At 35.5% G+C, this 19,343-nt stretch overlaps 1 protein-coding gene across 3 annotated transcripts in view; it reads right to left on the bottom strand.

Moving 5' to 3' along the window:
* Nucleotides 1-19,343, bottom strand: part of PEX1 (peroxisomal biogenesis factor 1) — a 70,789-nt gene that overhangs the window by 18,030 nt on the left and 33,416 nt on the right. The window contains exons 13-23 of one of the 3 annotated variants that reach the window (XM_068550676.1): nucleotides 17,597-17,751; nucleotides 15,185-15,374; nucleotides 14,583-14,749; nucleotides 12,947-13,081; nucleotides 10,162-10,226; nucleotides 7,604-7,746; nucleotides 7,413-7,516; nucleotides 6,440-6,616; nucleotides 5,112-5,342; nucleotides 3,886-4,080; nucleotides 3,483-3,613 (exon numbers count right to left, since the gene is read on the bottom strand). In XM_068550676.1, the coding sequence (XP_068406777.1) occupies nucleotides 3,483-3,613; nucleotides 3,886-4,080; nucleotides 5,112-5,342; nucleotides 6,440-6,616; nucleotides 7,413-7,516; nucleotides 7,604-7,746; nucleotides 10,162-10,226; nucleotides 12,947-13,081; nucleotides 14,583-14,749; nucleotides 15,185-15,374; nucleotides 17,597-17,751 (1,693 nt within the window). Of the gene's footprint in view, nucleotides 1-3,482; nucleotides 3,614-3,885; nucleotides 4,081-5,070; nucleotides 5,343-6,439; nucleotides 6,617-7,412; nucleotides 7,517-7,603; nucleotides 7,747-10,161; nucleotides 10,227-12,946; nucleotides 13,082-14,582; nucleotides 14,750-15,184; nucleotides 15,375-17,596; nucleotides 17,752-19,343 lie in introns of those variants that run through there. The other 2 variants (XM_068550677.1, XR_011074848.1) reach the window with 2 other exon arrangements.

Genomic DNA, 19,343 nt, shown 5'->3' with positions numbered 1-19,343 from the left:
AAATGGGTATGGAAAGTTGGAGAGAGAGACTTTTACTTTGTCAAGCTGGCTAAAATGGAATGAATTTATTATAAGTGTTCTAAAAATAAGTTTTAGTTTTATATAAGTACACTACTGATATTAAAACTTTTCTTCCCTTTCAAGACAAAATTTTTTTGGACTATTGGTCTGCTATTGATAAGACTGTGAAAGGTTTTTCTTTACTTTTTAAGTAGTCTGCCTAGAAAACAAAAATAATTTCCTATGCCTCATGTCTGATTGCTTAAGAAAATGCTTTTCTCTAAGATGTTTTTTGTTGTTTGTTTTTTTTACAACTATGTAACTTTCTGTATTTGCCTTCAAAGTCTTTAATTGTCACTTTGGTTAAGTGAATAGTATTGTTTAACAGTGGATCTATGATAGTATGATGTTTTAAAACCAAATATTTTTGACAAACCTCTCCAAAATCAAATTCTAAATAAGGCTTTTTGACCTTTAACTCTGGGATTTTCCAGAGGGTCCCTGGAACATCTCAAAAGATTTGTTCTCTCTCTCCCCTTATAAAAAGAGAGATATAAATTAGGATTACTTGATATATTAAATTACATGGGAAACACTGAAATGATACTAAAAGTTATATTTATATGGATATGTTATTAATATGTCTTATAGAAACTTTATAAAATTCCTAAGTATCTGATATGTAATATTATCAACCATAATTCCAGTTGTCTTAAAATATTGTGTCATAGAAATAACCAAATTTCCTTATCAAATGCATTATAATGAAGTTTCATCAGATCTTTAACCATGGCCATTTTTAAGTCTTTTGTCATTTACAGTTATTGTAAAAGTGTTCCTGCAAAAGTGCTTCATCTTCAGTGACACTCATGGAAAGGACTCTAACAAGAACAGGTTTCTGATAATTTTCAATTTATACCACTGAATTAAGTAAGAATTTGCAGAGCTCTAATGGGGAAACTGATGGCTTCATAAAACTGCTAACAAAAGATCCATAAAAATTAACTACATGGGACTGAATGAACTATTGAGGATCATTATAATTTTTATGACTTTGTTTGAAACATTGTTCTCTTATGTTTTGTTTGTCCAGATTTAAGGAAACCTTTTTCTTTTCTCTTAAGCTATCAGTAATTTGGTAAAATATACCTTTGTGAACAAAGATGAAACGTGTTTTTCTCCTACCTGATCCCTCCAGAATTCAGAAACTCTTAGTAAGCATTCTTATTTTCATGGATACAGTTATTTCCATAAGTTCAATAAGAATCCTTTCTCCTCGTAACAGGACAGACACAATTGGAAACATTGGTTATATCATCAAGGCTTTGACTGGAATGTCGTATTTGAGAATGCATAGAACACAAAAACAAACTAGACAGTTTTAAGGAACTAAGGTTGATTTTATGGAGCCAATAAACCTCCTTGGAAAACCAGCCTGGTACCTTGCTTACAGAGTTCCCAGTAACCTTACCAGGTGAGTAAGGAAGGTCATTTCCCAGCAAGTACAAGGACTTCAGGCTATTTTGGGGACCTCTAAAAGAGAAGTTAACCCAAATACAGTTGACCCTTCAACAACACAGGGGTTAGGGGTGCCAACCCCACCCCTCTACCCTCTAACACACAGTCAAAAATCTGCATACTTACAGTCAGCCCTCGGTACCCACAGTTCTGCATCTACAGATTCAACCAGCCATGGATTGTGTAGTACTGCAGTACATGTTTATTGAAAATCTGTGTGTAAGTGGACCCACGCAGTTCAAGTCCATGTTGTTCAAGGGTCAACAGTACATAGCTATTGCAAGCGAAATCTGATGGTAAGTCCTTGGCTTGGCTTCCTAGTCTCAAGAGGCTTTTAAAAGGTCAATCTGAGATTCCTTATGAAAATTTCCAGGAAAGGAGATTTAAAAGCATCTATATGGTCAATTACTATTCTTGTCGAACTTATGTAAATAATCAGGCCAAGTTTAGTGCAACTAGACTTAATTTGAAAATAGTTTAGTCTTACTGTGGTTATCTTTGTTAGAAATGGGGGTCATTGTAGAGAGAGAAATCATGTTTCAGTAATACACCTTTGTGGATATCAGATTCTAGTGCTGTTAATTGTCTTTGACGTTTGGATTTCTACCTGTAAATTAGACTGGATCCTGAATTATTCTAGTTTCCACCCCAAACTGCCATGTGGATTATTTTGACTTAAAGGGAATCAAGACCCAGCAGACTTGAGAAAAGCTTTTTACCTCTCCCTTAACTGCCTAAAAGAATTTAGATACGGGACCTGCACCAGAAAGAGCTATTAACAGAGATAACTATTTTAATCTCAAAAGACTTATCTGCATGACAGGACAAACGTCTGATTACCAAACACCTGTTCTTCCCATTTTCCTGTGAATTGCCCTCCTCCCCTTTGAAGTCCAGGCCCTTATCTCTGTCCTTAGCTCAGGACAGTATATAAGCCTCAACTGCCTGACTGACTTTTAGTCTACTATTTTTATGCAGATCCTGAATGTACAAAATTAGTTTTTCTCCTGTTAATCCATCTTATGTCAATTTAATTATTAGACCAACCAAAGAACCCAGAAGGGAAGGGAAAATTTTTCTACCCTTTCAATGTACACATGCATGTACACGTATGTGCATGCATACCCCAGAGTGTAGCAAAATTCAACAAGAAAGTTGTAACTTCTAAAGACCAGGAATACATTTCTTTTTCTTCCCATTTTTAACTTTCTTTAAATTGAGATATAATTGACATATAAGGTTGTATTAGTTTTAGGTGTACAACATAGTGATTTGATAGATGTATATATTGTGAAAGAATTACCACAATAAGTATAGATATCATCCATCATCACCTCAGTTACATTTTTTTTTCTTGTGAAAAGAATTTTTAAGATCTATTCTCTTAGTAACTTGCAAATATATACTACAGTATTGTTAACTGTAGTCATTTCTTGAATTAAGTTGAATCATTGACCTAGAATTGTTCCCAGTCTATGGGTCTCAGACTCCAAAGTTACTAGTGAGACAACTGCAAGCCTATAAATTCAAATGTATATTAAACATGGTCTACAAGTGAATAAATGTGAATGTATTTAAATGTTCTTTAAATATTAATGAGATTAATAAAATATAAATTATTTTGAAAACAAAACAACAGTTGTATTTTCATAATTTTTGGAAACTGTATAGTGGAATCATTTTGGGCTTTTGATTTTCCTTTTTTTTTCTTTGATGCTTTTAAAATTAAACCAAGTCATTAACCAATTCATTTGATTATATTTGAATTATTTATAATGAAAATTCATTTTGACTTTTATATTCCTCAAGTTTTTGGGTATTTAAACGCATGGCTACTAAGCAAATGTTTTGAATTGCTTTTAAATATTCAAAATATTATTTGTGATTTTAAAAGAATTTTAAAAGTTCGAATAACTGTCACCTGTAATAATAGCTATACTTCTGAATCAGAATCTTTTACTTACAGCTCAGCAAAGTTCTTCCAGTCATCTTCACTGATGGATGGCCTTGTGTGACTGAGCGCAGTCATTAAATGTGACTGACTAATAGCCAGACTGGTTCTGATGGGGCCTGGCTGGTTAAGGGCATCATCCTCCTTAAATAAAAAAAAAAGACAAAAAGTTAACTTAGAGATGTGATGAAAAAGGAAGTCCAAGTGTTATTTCTTTTTGCCAGTTTTCTTAGACTATACATTCCCTTTCTCATAAGATTACTAAAAATTGTTAGCACATAATCATTTGACTACTGATCGATGTGTTTCAGTTCCTTGTTTACAGAGCTCATTTACCAATCAAAAAAATACATATCAAAAAGGAAAAACAATTTTTAAAAAGTTTTACAATTATAATGAAGAGGAAAAAGCCATACTCCAATGTGGCTTTGGTATCTGCCTTTGATAATACTGATATCTGCCCTCAGTTGATCTCTTTGTTCCTGTGTGAGCTCTTGATAACCCTCTTGTGAGGCTGTTCTGAAGACTGGGGGTTGTGAAGACTGATCTTTCCCAGGAACTCCAGGAAAATCCCGAGTCATGGAGCTTGGTGCTGACAGGCATTGTGAGCTCTGCGTTGTTCAGCATAATAGAGAAGGAAGGGAGAAGGGGAGAGAGGAAGGGAGGGAAAAAGAGCAAAGGAGAAAAAAATTATGTATTTATCAAAGATAGAATTATGAACTTTAAGCAAAAAAACTTTAACATGGGTAAGCTTACATTTTACGTAACTGAAATTAAGCAAGTTTAAAATACGTTCATATTCTATAAAGGTTCATCTATACCTATGTTGTTGAACCACCACAGAGTGAAAACTGCCATCATACAAGGTTTTTATAATGCTTTGTTATTAAATCCACCACAAATGCCCTAATGATAGGGTATATACTAAACTAAGGTTCTGGGACATTTCTACATTTAAGTTAAGAAACAGAAAACAAAGACTAGAATTAAAACAGCTTACTATTATTGAGAATAAAAATGGGTTATGTTTATATTTTTTAAAATCTAATAAAGGAAATTTATCCCAAAATTACTAAATATTTGTAAAAATGTTATGTTAACCAATAAAGCAACAGTGAACCACTGTTAATTTTTTGAGATATGTGTCAAATGCTATTTTAATTTAGAAAAACAATGATATTGCCCAAATTTAATCTAAACATTTTCCTTGTTGAAACACTACTACTACTAATAACTTTTTCACTGTGCTTATATTTTTCCACCAGAAGTATTACCAATAGATAACATTTGGTTGTTAGAATTTTTGACGTTATTGTACCAAATTTCTCATTATCCTCAACTGTTCTACAATAATAGAATTTAAGTTTAATACAAAATGAATCTGCTACTAAAGATGTTTTAAAGCCACTACTGAAGGGAGAAAAACCTGAAAGAAACCAAAGGGTAATCACAACCACTGGCTACTTCGGCTCCCCTTACTGCCAGCTCTGTCTTAACATGGAATGAAAATGATTAGTGTAAGAAAAGACTGTTTTGCTGAAGGACAAACCAACCAGAAAGAGCATGTGGGGCTAGTTAGGACATAAATTACACCAACATACAGCTGTCTATTTCAGAATTGTACAGTGACTGCACAAGGTACCAAATCAGAAGAGGTTCCGTTTCCAAGTTCTGATTCATAAGAGCTTCCAAAGTAGAGCCGGTACATATTGAATTTTGATTCATCTGGAAGCACCTCAGACATCTCTAGAGAAACAAGGGACTGCTCTAAGCCACATTCTCCATCTCCAGCTGAATCATCAGAGCCACTGCTGTGGTTAAGAAAAACCATTGAAGACAGACTCAGGTCACTATCAGAGCTGGAACCTCCATCCTAAAACACACAAAAGGACAACCAGTTGTAAAGCTCTAAATAATCCACAATTCAAAAATAAACCACATAGAGACAGCATTCTAACAGACCAGTACAAGGAAACTTGAGGCATTTTTTTTACAAAAGCTCTTTATAGATTCTCTAATGGTTCTGAGTCACATCACAAAATTTTAACTATTAAAATAAGGAAAGACCAAACGGAATCTGTATATAACTTGCCAACCATCTCCCCCAAAACTAACAAAGCTAGGACTCAGACATCGATTTTACTTTCATGTCTCTTTCAATTCATATTTTTCTACTCTGAAATGATAAAGCACTCTATAACATGGTTGATTCATCATCAGAGAGTAGTTTACTTGTAAACACCTTTTTTCCCCTTTCATTAGCAGAATAAAAACTTCAATGGCTTGCCAAAATAAATAGCAAAAACTTGGTAGTATCTAAATTTAGTCCCTGAAAGAATCTCCAACAAAATGTAGGAGAGGGGAGTATACAGTTGAAAAGCCTTCCCAGAAAATATATGGTAAAGTCCATAATGTGGCAGAGATCAAGTTATTTTCTGCCAAAATTAAAATATTATACTTAGAGAAAAAAACTCATTCTAGGGCTGGAGTACAGAGAGTATAAGATAAACCTAGAACATCTTGTTGTATAGGGAAGTAAGTAAGTGATCAAAGGATGATGAGGACATATCAAAAGGACACAGAAGCCATCCAAAAGGGGCTCCTACTGGCCATATCTGGGACAATCTGAGTTTCAAAATAACTATCTGATGATCTTTTTTAAAAGTAAAAAACGAATTTAAAATCTCAATATAATTCTTATCTCAATTCAAAGAATATCCTTCCACACACCAACATATTTTGCCAATAGCAAGGTAATGTTAAAGAAACAGACACCAAACTCTTCATATAATTACAAATTCTCTGCAAAGCCAACATTCCAATTATGGTACACTCGACTAAAGGTAAATTTCTATACAGTTAACTAAAGTTGTTAAAAAGTAGGAATTTTTTTTAAGGTTGAAATTTTGACACTGAACTGCTCGTATCGCTCATAAGACACCATAGTAACGATCTCCTCATATAACTCACCTGCAGCCCACAGGACAGCAGCCTTCCATGTAAGGCCTCTAACTGGGCATTGTAAAGTAAAGCTTTCAGATCAGCTCCCGTAAAGGAGTTGGTTACTGATGCCACGTTCTGAAGGTCCACATCATCTGCCAGAGGTAGAGAGTCACTGAGAACGTTTAAAATTTCAAGACGTGACACCTGAAGGGAGAAAAACTAATTGATTTAACAAATAAAATTGAATATGTTATTTTAAACTGTGTATCTTAGGATTTTTCTTATAAATTCACTTCATATAAGCTTTACAAATAAGTTGAGTAATGTACCACTAGGCTACATCTATCTTCCTTGGAACTTTTTCCCTAACAGAAGGAACACAGGGAGGAAAATGAATGAAAATCAACATTCTTAACTATTCAGTGTAAATCATTTCTTATTCAGACAGTGCTTATTTTCTAGATTTGGGCAAATGAGTCAAGAAAGTGTTTTGAAAGGAAAATTAAAATAACTGCTACATGTGATATATAGATATTTTATACCTTTGACTATTCATTTGTCTATTTCTTCTTTTACTCAGTCATTCATTTCTAAATTTGGGAACAAGAGCTCCATCGACATAGGACTAGGAAAAAGTCATATCTCTATGTAACATGCATAGATGCTTCCTAGTCCTATGCTTGATTCAGTATTAGTCTTTTGAGGTGTGTGATCTTTGAACACAGGGAACATGGACATGCAATACTTGTTTTCCTTCTTGTTTTTCCAATTGGCCAACACTGAAAGAGTATAAAGTTTTCAGACTTGCATGGAATGGCTGGGCCAAAAAAAGGCTTTGCATCTAATTCAGAATCTTTTCATGCTGTAAGAAAGCAGTGACTAAGGCCTTTATCGAAAGCTGGTCTTCTAAGGACAACTTCTATTACCTGGCAGAAGTAAAGTTCACAAGGAAAGAGCATAGCATTTGTTGGATTTTGGACTCAAAATATGAAATTGTCACCTGATCAGGAGGAGGACAGTATACACATTTATCTAGTCGGCCAGGCCTGAGCAGGGCAGGGTCAATCAAGTCAGGGCGACTAGTGGCAGCCAATACATAAACACCTGGGGGGGGGGTGGAAATAAAAATCCTTTACTAAATCCTGGTGAAATTTTGTTAGAAGAAGATATTTCTGTATTTACAATTATTACCCTGTAAGCCTTCTACTCCATCCAACTGAGTCAGCAACTGGTTAACTACACGATCTGTAACTCCTGTATTATCGTGGCCTCGTCGAGGTGCAATAGATTCAAATTCATCAAAGAAAAGGATGCAGGGCTTTGCAGCCTGCGCTCTGGGGAAACAAACAGTATTTCCTATCTGAATAGGGCTTCAGAGTTTGCAAAGTAATTTCATATATATATCTATATCTGTATACACATACACACATATATATATTTATTTATTTAATTCTTCACAACAAACCCTTAAGGAAGGCAAGGCATATGTAATTATCCTTGTTTTCAGTAAACCGGGTCTTAGAGAGGTCAGGGAAGACACATGCCTTCTGGACAGAGACTAAAACAAAAACCAGTCTTACTCAATGAGTGAAATGCTTCTTTGATTATTATTACAAGTAAACTCTTTTTAATATGCTTATTGGCCACCTGCACTTCTTTTGTGCAATGTCTCTTCATGTCTTTTGTCCATTACATTTTGGCGAGCTTAGTATTTTTATTTTGTAAGCCTCTCTATAAAATATATTTTAGTTATATATATTACATTTTTTTCTAACTTGAACTTTGACATATAGTTTTATTAGTTTATTAATTAATTTTGTTTTAATTAAAAAGAAGGTAACATAAGTTCCATCTCTGGGGTCAAAGGATGGACTAGATGTCTAAAGAATCGCCCCTAATACAAAATATCTGTCATGGTGACGGAAAAAAACCAACAAATATCTTAGTAAATACATGGCAAGTAAGATAAATCTGGGGCCAACAACACACTGGATTACCTGTGCCTTGAATGTTTGGCAAAACTCTCTTAAAAAACCAACTAGATCTGATGTTTGATTTATGCAAGGATTTTTAACTAGCGACCCATTTTTTTCCCACCTTAACAAGACTATTCAGATTTTGTTTCTTCTTTGCTTGACTTTGGTCAAATATATTTTGTCTATGTTACCCAAGTTTCAAATATACTGGCATAAAGTTTATAATATTATTTCACAATATTCCCTTATTATCTTTTACATTTCTGGTATATCTTTAGTCTTGCCCTCCTTCCCCTTATCCCTAATGTTGTTTATTCATGCTTGCTTTCTTCTTGATCAGTCTTGCTGGAGATCAATTGTACCAGGTTTACAAAACATATTTGGGTTTGTGAACTTCTCTACTGAATTGTTTTCTATTTCACTAATTTTTGTTCTTTATTATTTCCCTCTTTATTTATTTTCATTTATATCTGTATTTTTCTAATTTCATGAGATGGATACCTAGTGATTAACTTTCAGTCTTTTTCTTTTCTAAAAATTAAAAGCTATATATTTTCCTTGAAATAAGTTTTGCAGTATCTCACAATTTTAATAAACAGCATTTTCCTTATTAGTGCTCATTATTTTCCATTAGATCTCTTCTTTCACTTATGATTTATTTAGTTTTTAAAAAATATCTAAATGTATGGGGCGGCTTATCCTTTTTTTGATTATTTTAACTTGTGTTTTCAGAAAATGGAGTCTGTGTGATATTATTTCTTTGAAACATTGCAATCGCTATGTATGGCCTGACATATGGCCAATTTTCAAAAATGTTCCAGGTGTGCTTGAAAAGAATGTGTATTCTCCAATTGTTGGGTACATGTTCTAAATATGCTTACATCAACCTTGCTGAATATGTTATTTAAATCTTCTAAATTTTTACTATTTTTTCAACTATTTTTTCACTAACTAATTACTGAGAACTGTGTTAAAATCTTCTACTATGAAGGTGGATCTGTCAATTTCTCCTTGGAGTTCTAAAAATTTTTGCCTTAAATATTTTGAAGTTACAGTATTAGATACAAATAATTTTATAATTGTAATATATTTCTGGTAAATTGAACCTTTTGTCAATATGTGGTTGACTGTCTTTACCTGTAATAGGCTTTTCTGGTAATATTCTTTTCTTAAATTGGGTGGTAGTAATACAAGAGTTCATTTTATTATCCTTTAAAATATATATGTACATTATATATATTCTCCTAATTGCATATTTTATAATAAAATTTTAGTGGAATGGAACAAAGTAGTCTCTTTCATTTACAAGCTTCCTGTAATCCCATCACATTTAAATAATTTTTTTACTCTGAAATATTAGCTTCTGTATTCATATGTATTTTTATATAAATGCAGTAATAATTATACTCTATTTTAATTACATTGGCCACATGGAATCTTAATTTATAAAAGAGATAAATTGGGGTAATTATGTGCTTCATATACTTTGAGAATCCTTGAATAACCACTTATGATTCCACTTTCAGCATTTCAGAAATATTTCTATTGTAAATATAAAACCAAATAATTTCCAAAACTTAATATCAAAAATGTTTTATATTTAAGTGGTATTTGGTAAAACAGTGAATTTTTGTTCTTCAGTTTATTAATAACCCATATAAATCACAGGTTTCAAACATCAGTTTTTCATAAAAACAAGTGAAGACCAAAAAGCATTGACTGATAAATAACCACAGAGTCAGTTACTTAAAAAAAAATTCACTGGTAACTAACCTAATAAAAATATCCCGTACAGCTTGTTCACTTGCTCCAATATATTTGCTGAGTAACTCTGGTCCCTATTAGGTAAAATAAAATTAAATTAGAATTAATTCAAAACTATCTAAAAACAAAATATAATTTTTGTTCATGACTAAGTCTAAATGCAATAGTAGAAAAACTTTAATATAATTAATGGATTTCTCTGAACTACATTTAAAAAATTAATGTGGCTGGACTAAATATCATACCACAAGTTCTATACTTGGTGTTTCCTTTGCTTAGAACATTTGTCCCCAGATAGTCTCATGGCTCATTGCTTCATTTTATTTAGATCTCTGACAAAACGCCACATCCTCAGAAAGGCCTTGCCTGACAAACCCATCTATGACCCACTCCAGTTACTTTACACCTCCTTCCCTTGACTGTTTTCCTACCTAGTACCTACCACCACCTGACAGTATATTATACACTGAATGTGTCTGTTTATTGTCTCCCTCCACTAGTAGAATATAAGCTCCGAAAAGGCAGTTTTGTTCATTACTGAATCCCCAGTGCCAAAAACAGTGCCTGCTACATAATAAGTACTGAATAATTATTTGTTTAGTAAGGTAATGAATGGTTTAAAAAGGGAAAATGTTCCATTTATCTCAAATCTTTGGAGACTCCAAAAAATATGTAATGAGACATGAATTACTTTAATTAGCATCTTCAGTAACTGAAACCAATTTATTTGCTCAGAAGTTGAAGAATATATCATTTTTCCTAAAAGTCAACTGACAAAACTTTCAAAACAAACTTTACTACATATAACAATATCAATAATGAGGACAGTCCTTCCTTAAATTGGGATATTTTAAAAAACTGAATAGGCCCTAAAGTGATCTCCAATGAAAAATCATTACCTTGAAAAGACCAAAAACTGATCAGGATATGTGACCAAAATAAAGAATTTCTAATACTCAGCCATCTAGATAAAAAAAAAAAAAAAGTGAAACTACATTCTGGTGACAAGTAAAAAAGAAGAATATGGTCATAGTTATTCCAAATTCCAAAAAAAGAAGATAGGAAAATTTAAAAGTTATAGCTCTCCATCAATGCCAGGATACCCACATAACCAGCTCAGAAAAACTCATGTGATAAAAAGAGGGTAGGCATAACCCAACTGCAAATTAATAAACCAGCTTCCAGATTATAAATCAATTTTGAATAAGTTTACAGGTTTCACTCACTTTTTGAAGTTTGCTTTACACGACTTCACTTTTATGAAAGACCTACATTAGTAACTGATTTCACTAACAAAGAAATCCAAAGAAAATGTTCACGTTTATGAAAAAGGGTGAAAAGCGAAAAGCATTCAGTGTTTGCCCCGCTGTGAGCCGCTGGAGAGGCAGAACGTACCCCAGCAGCAACAGTGGCGCCACCAAGCTTCTTCCTAGGGAACTACACTCAGCATCTCAGCATTGAGCCGTCATAGTTTTGAACTGTGTCTGGGAGCATCTGCGCTTTATCTCGATTTATTTTGTTCATCCATTAGCAAGATGTGTCCAATTGCGTCTTTGTTTTCTACCATTTCAGTTCACAGTAATGTTTCATAGAAACGCTCTACTTCCGGATGGTGGGGGGAAATCTGCATGATTCCTTTGCCTTGAAATGTAATCACTCTTGGGCAAACAAATATTGCTGGGGTGCTGAAGCTGTACAAATTAAGACAGCACATCCCAGACCATAATGACACACCAGGGGTTGAGTGTGAAGCATTACCCGAAATGATCTGCTAGCATGTCCTTTAATGACCATACTCACCCTGTATCTGAAAAAATTTAACTTGGTGTGACACAGCAAGGGTGAAATATAGCCAACAAATAAAAACCCCAGCTTCCTGCCTTAGTGTGGTCTCCAGCCCCTAGTCTTCTAGGTTTTCTTCCCCCTTCAAGTTTGTTCTTTTATCTGATTATTTAGGCATAATTCTATTTTATAATGCATGAAGATCTGCCTTAAGCAAGAACATAATAAGCCCTACGAAAGAGAGATGCCTCATTATTCAATTTCCCACACAGTTTAACTAATAGATGGATCACTGCTCCTACTAGTTTTCCAAATATGAGATTAACCCGCTATCAAGAAACATAAATGGTGTCGGCGAGGATATGGAGAAATAGGTATACTCACTCGCATGCTGCTGGTAGGAATGTAAAATGCTGCGGTCCTCAAAAACTTACACACAGAATTACCATATGACCCAGAAATTACACTCCTGGGTATATATGTATTCCAGAGAAATGAAAACATATGTCCACATAGAAATTTATACACAAATGTTTATAGCAGCGTTATTCATAATAGCCAAAAAATGGGAACAACCCAAATGTCCACCAATGATGAATGGATAAACAAACTGTGGCATATCCACACCACCTTAAAAAAGACTGAATATCATCCCGCCATAAAAAGTACTGAACTACTGAGGCATGCTACAACTTGGATGAAACCTGAAAACATCATGCTAAGTGAAAGAAGCCAGACACAAAAGGTGACATATTGCATGATTTCTTTTATATGAAATAGCTAGAACAGACAAATCCATAGAGACAGAAAGCAGATTAGTGGTTGCCAGGGGCTGGGGGAAGGAGAATGGGCTGAAAAAATTTTGCAACTAGAGAGAGGTGCTGGCTACACAGCATTGTGAATGCACTAAATGCCACTGAACTGTACAGTTTAAAATAGTTAATTATGTAAATTTCCCCTCAATTAAAAAAAAAGAAAAAAAGAAGAGAAAAAAGCTAAATGCCAAACATACCTTGACACTAATAAAATTCATTCCACTCTCTCGTGCAATTACTCCAGCTAGTAAGGTTTTTCCTGTTCCAGGAGGACCATACAACAGCACTCCTGTCCTTTGTCGTATGGGCAAGTTTGCAAATAATTCTGGGTACTGAAAGAAACAAAAATATGACAAAGAGCTCAACTCTAAAACAAATGACTAAGCAGTGGCCAAAGATAAATGTATAGAAAAAAGTACTTGGGTGGTAACAACGGCCATCTTTATGACAGTACAATGATAGAAAAAACATTCCTACTCAGAATAATAAATGAACTCAAAGGAACTACCACAGATTTTTCCCAATTGGACCATGGAATACATTCCACATAAAAAGCATATAAATGCATCAGAACTTCTTTCCATTTTTTCCTGTTATTTTTTTTCCCCCAAACATTATAATAGTACTACATGAAGAAAATAAAACCCAATCTTTTAACAAGTATACTGCCTTCCACTTGTATGGTTCATGTGGCAAGTTATGACAGCTATGTATATTCAATCAAAGAAAGAAAATAAATAATAGAGAAGCATGTGTAATTATAATCGACAGTAAAATCTCCCAAGAGTCTCAATGCTGAACAAGTAACTGACTGCTTCTAAATCATCTTCTAAATCACCAGCTTCTCAGCAAGAAAACTTTTTGAACAGGTGAGCCAAACATCAGGCTACTGTCAGCAATCTCCTAGTCTCCTCCATTAAGTACACCTATTTAGTCCCACGTGTTGACAAAATTTCAACCTCATCTCAACCTCCATTCTAATCTGAAAGAAGCCCCAAAGTCAGCACTTACGCAGATGGCCTCACGTATCTGGCCGGGGATGTATCTGGATACTGATGTTTGGTGCCCAGACCCAGCATTTGGGGTCATGATCCGCAGGCAAGTACTTCCCACGTCCCTGTTCTCCCAAACAGGCTTTAACCCCCAGTCCTGGGCTGCACTCAGTATGTCCCAGGCCCCACCAGACAGGTCCCAGGACTGTCTGTAACTGAGGTCCTTACATGTAACTGAGATCCTTACCCATTTCTTTATCTCTTTGGATGGGCCCCTGATCTCATGCAAAGATCCTTTTCTCTTAGGTTTCTGATTCAAACACACCACCCTCCTAGATTCTACTTTTGATCTTCTAAAGAACAATCTACAACTGCCCCCTTTATCCTGCTGTCTGCCTGGTCTATGCTGCCTGCTAACTCTGCCGTTCTAGACTGGCACCCAGAGTCTAGATATCTGGCTTAATCCATCAGCTCTGTGGATCTAAATGACTCTCCCACCTCCCAGTTTATTCCTATCTGTTTCTGCTCAACCCTAGCTGACAGTTCATTTGCTTTAGTACAACCTGGGCGATTCAAGAAAAACACAAGAACTCTGAAATTCACATCAAAATGTGTTTACTATAAATATCACCTCAGCTTTCTTTCTGGGCAAGGAATACATCAGATACTTTAAAAATCTGTTAGAGTCCCAAAAATAGGACTGGACATTTATTTGGTAACAATAAATACTTGTTGGACCAAATGGAAGCTGGGCAAGCCGACATATACAGCCAGAACTGATGGATGATTCAGTGGTTCTTCTGGCAGTCGGTAGTGCTTGGTTTGGTTGTTTTTTAAGTACCTTGGCTGGTAACTGGATAGTGTCCACAAGTATCTGCCGAACTTCGTGTAATCCGCCAATCTTATCCCAGCCCAGGTCCCTAGGGTTATGCAGGTTGACATTTCGCAGAGACACAGGAATAAATCCTCGGAGAGCCTTTCGCAAGTCCAATGTTGTTAAAACTAATTCTGTTTAAAAATAAACAAAACTTCTTTTGGTAGCCCTATTTGTATATGAATTTTCAAAACATGCCGTCATACAGTTGACCTCTCTTACCCATTTTCCCCTCCCTTACCCCTTCCACTCTAGTAACCACCACTTTGTTCTTTTTATCTACGTGTTTATGTTTAGTTTGCTTTGTTCATGTATTTTTTTGTTTTTTTTATGTTCCACATATGAGTGAAATCATATGTTATTTGTCTTTCTCCGTCTGATTTCACTTAGCCAATCTTAACTCAATTAAAAAAAATGCCATCAATTTAGCTGGAAATGCCAATTTTCTACTCAAATAGCTGTTTATTTGAATACTAAAATGGAATATATTTAATTCTTACCTTACTACAATTACACTTCTCCACGACGGAAAGAAGAGTCCAAATTTTGGTTTTAACAGTAAAACTTACCTTCCCTGGTGGATATACTCTGATGAGAGAGACAAGAATGTATGGCTCGATCCATAAGCACTGTAAAATCTCTAGCCACAAACCCTTCAGTTTCTTTTGCTATACACTGCAGATCAAGATCAGTGAACTTGTTCATATCACAGTCTAGTTTATTTTTTATTACATTATAAAGAATTTCACATCTTTGATCCTAAAGAAAAAAACAAAAAATTCAAATTTATAATTTTACTTAAGTGCAAATTTTTGTACATGTATTTGAGAAATATCAGGTTGCCATAATCTACAGGGACAGAAAGCAGATTGGTGTTTGCTTGCAGATGGAGTGGGGGAGGGATGATTGCAAAGGGGCAGTAGGAAACACATGGGAGGGATGGAAATGTTTGCTACTTTAATTGTGGTGATGGTTTCATGGCATATATGTGTGTGTGTGTGTGTGTGTGTGTGTATATATATATATATATATATATATATGTTAAAACCCATCAAACTGTACACTTTAAATAGTGAGTATGTTGTCTTCAATTACACCTTAATAAAGTTGTAAAAAAAAAAAAATCACATTCATAAATGATTGCTCTTTTGTTCTCCAGTAAGAAGATTTTTATTTTGGTTCCTTTAAGGGTTGTTGTTATTCCTATAAAACATAATTCTAAAAACACATTCAATGACCAATACCACTACCATTCTGTTATGCTGAATAACAGGTGTATTTTTATTCTTCAATAACAGTTAATTAGCACAGGGTCTGAATATTTAGAGTAGACGTAAGAATTTTAAACAAGAAGTTAAAATATGCTTGCCTGTCCCAGAACATTCTTTTTGAGCGTGCTGCCACTAAAGCCATCAGGACTGAAGTCCCCAGAGGAGGTGACAGGCTGTGTGTGCTTGTATATATTTGGTCTTTGTCTTGCTTCTGGCACAGATCTCCTAAAACCCTTAAAATGCCCTAATGATAAGAGTGATAAAGGTGTCTTGACATTAATAACAAACCCCTTTTAGCCACACCTGAGTTTACGTTAATGAGGGGACTTTTGGAAAGCACCTAAGTATGGGCGCTGGCTGCCAGGGGAACCAACCTTGACTAGAGGATTGAAACTTTCAGTCCCACCCCCTGATTTCCAGGGAGGGGAGAGGGACTGGAGGCTGAATCGATGACAAGGGCCAGTGCTTTAATCAGTCATGCCTGTGTAACAAAGCTTCCAGAAAAACCCAAAAGGACGGGATTGGAGAGCTCCCAGGTTGGAGAACCAGAACACTTCCACGTGCCACCGGGCCAGGCCCCAAACTCCACAAGGACAGAAGCTCCTTTGTTTCGGACTTCATCCTATGTATCTTTTCATCTGACTGTTGATTTGTACCCTTTAATATTCTTTGTAAGAAACTGGTAATCTAGTGAGTAAACCAGTTTCCCAAGTTCTGTGAGTTGTTCTAGCAAATTAATTGAACCCAAAGAGGGAACAATGGGAACCTCTGACTTATCACCAGTCAGAAGCACAGGTAACACTGGCATCTGAATTGGAGGGCTGTCTTGTGGAACTGAGGCCTTAACCTGTGGAATCTGATGCTATCTCTGGGTAGTGTCAGAATTGAGCTGAATTATAGGACACCCACTTGGTGTCCAAAAATTGCTTGATGGTGTGGGGAAAAAAACCCACATGTTGGAAATGGGTGCCAGAGTCATAGTGGGTACAGAATATTAGTGCTGGTTAAAAAAAAAAATAAAAGTTTAGTCAGTCAAATTTTTAAAAGAAGAAATGCTTAAAAAAAGGTAAATATGTGAGGTGATGGATGTGTTAATTAACTTGATTGTGGTAAAGATTTCACAATGTACACGTACAGCAAATCATCATGTTGTACACTTTAAATAAATATAATTTTACTTGTCAATTATATCTCACTAAAGCGGAAAAAAAATTCTAATTTCCATAGTGTATTTACAGATTTTACCAATGCGAAATGAAGCAGTTCAGAATTTTTAGGGTTTTTGTTTCTTTTTAAATGGAATAAAAAAGAAAACTTAATAATGAAAAAAAAAAAAAGAAATGCTGTTTTTTAAAAAGACATTTCCTTGGAAAGCACCCGGTAATATTTCAGATGGTTACAAGTGAAAATTGTGCATCTAATAGCAAAACATTCACTGAAGGTTGATTTTTATGTACCCTTAAGATCACTAACATAAGCATTACTTTAAAGCTATAAATCATGAATAAAATTGAAAAATATGTAATTTATATAAAAAGTGACATATGGGAATTCCCTGGCGGTCCAGTGGTTAAGATTACACACTTCCACTGCAGGGGGCATGGGTTCAATCCCTGGTTGGGAAACTAAGATTCTGCATAACACGCAGCACAGCCAAAAAAAAAAAAAAAAAAGGACATATTTCAATAATCTTCACAAGTAGTATGTTACCTGGTCGGGAGGTTGAATATGCTGGACACACTGAAATATGTGAATTCCTTGAGCAGAAACAAGTAAAGGATGTAGAGAATGTTGAGACTGGCTTGTAGCAATCAGTGCCACCAAACTTCCCATGGAAATAAACTCTTTCACCACATCGTTCAAAGCTAGAATTAAGTAATATAGTGTAAAAGCTTAGTACACAAAAGCATGAAATTTTAAAATCATACCTTCATTAAAAATAATAACCTAAACTTGAGCTTTAAGGTGGAGTATGAATGGAATGGCTCCTCTTTACCGTTTAAAAGTTAAATCTTCCATTCATTCATCAGTTTATCTACTGAGGACTTAATATTGGCCAGGCTCTAGTCAATCTAATGAAGGTATAGGAAGCACTGTAAACTCTGTATACTCAGAACAATGCCTAGTGAGGTTCCTTCTTCTAGATCTTATTAAGTAAATGAAAAGGAGGCGCTGAAGTAAATATTATACAAGGATTGAAATAAATATTATAGAAGGATGATAATAGAACACAACATGGAAGTTTAAATAAGCAAAGTACAGCTCATATTCCTATGACTTCCTGAACAATCTCTTTCTACCCTAGCTTTTGCAAGGTTTGGCTGGTATGAGGTTAGAACTGAAATAGGCATTAATAACGTATATCTGAGTCCTGACCTAGAAATCTGTAGCATTCCCTTAAACACTAGACTAACAAGTCTTGCAGACGCTACAGGATTCCAAATGTGAGATTAACACCATTTTACGGTAACCCAAGCCACTGTGGTTGCATTTTTTATCTATTTCACCTCTTAAGAACCTCGAGGCAGCCAGCGGAAGGCTGCGAAATCCTCCAACCCCCACCCTGGCCCCATCCTCTCCTTGAACCCTAAGCTCCAGGCAAAAGAGTATTGTCTAACATACTGTGATTTCTTCTACCTCTGTACCTTTGCCTGTGGACCACACTTCCTTTGCATCTTCATTAGCCTGAAACTGTTCCATAATAACTTCTACTCCTCCATCAAAACTCATCTCAGGGGGCTTCCCTGGTGGCGCAGTGGCTGAGAATCCGCCGGCCAATGCAGGGGACATGGGTTTGATCCCGGGTCCGGGAAGATCCCACATGCCGCGGAGCAACTAAGCCCCGTGTGCTACAACTTACTGAACCTGTGCTCTAGAGCCCGCGAGCCACAACTACTGAGCCCGTGTGCCACAACTACTGAAGCCCATGCGCCTAGAGCCCGTGCTCCACAAAGAGAGAAGCCACTGCAATGAGAAGCCTGCACACTGCAACAAAGAGTAGCCCCCGCTCGCCACAACTAAAGAAAGCCCATGCGCAGCAACAAAGACCCAAGGCAGCCAAAAAAAAAAAAAACAGCAACAAAACAAAACTCATCTCAGTTATGAACTCCCCCCAAAAGACCCGGATAACTTCCCACACCACCCTCAATTTAGTATATGTGCTATCACACCCTGTACATACTTCTAGGAGAACATATCCTACCTACCTCCTAGTTGTGTCATCCTGGTCAAATTACATAATCTTTGAATTTCCATTTACTCACCTGTAAAACCAGGAGAATATCTGCATGTAGAGTACAAAGCAACCCCTAGCCCCAAAAGGGCAGTCAACACATGGTAGCTATCATTATGACTATCAGTCTTCTGTACTAACATTATATCTGTTTACTTTTATTTCCTCTCCAAGACTCTGAGAATATAGACTGTGCACAGAAATATCTGTCAAATGAACAAAGCA

Source organism: Eschrichtius robustus, chromosome 8 (genome assembly GCF_028021215.1).
Source record: "Eschrichtius robustus isolate mEscRob2 chromosome 8, mEscRob2.pri, whole genome shotgun sequence".
Taxonomy (NCBI): Eukaryota; Metazoa; Chordata; class Mammalia; order Artiodactyla; family Eschrichtiidae; genus Eschrichtius; species Eschrichtius robustus.
This window is presented reverse-complemented; position numbering and strand designations above follow the sequence as displayed.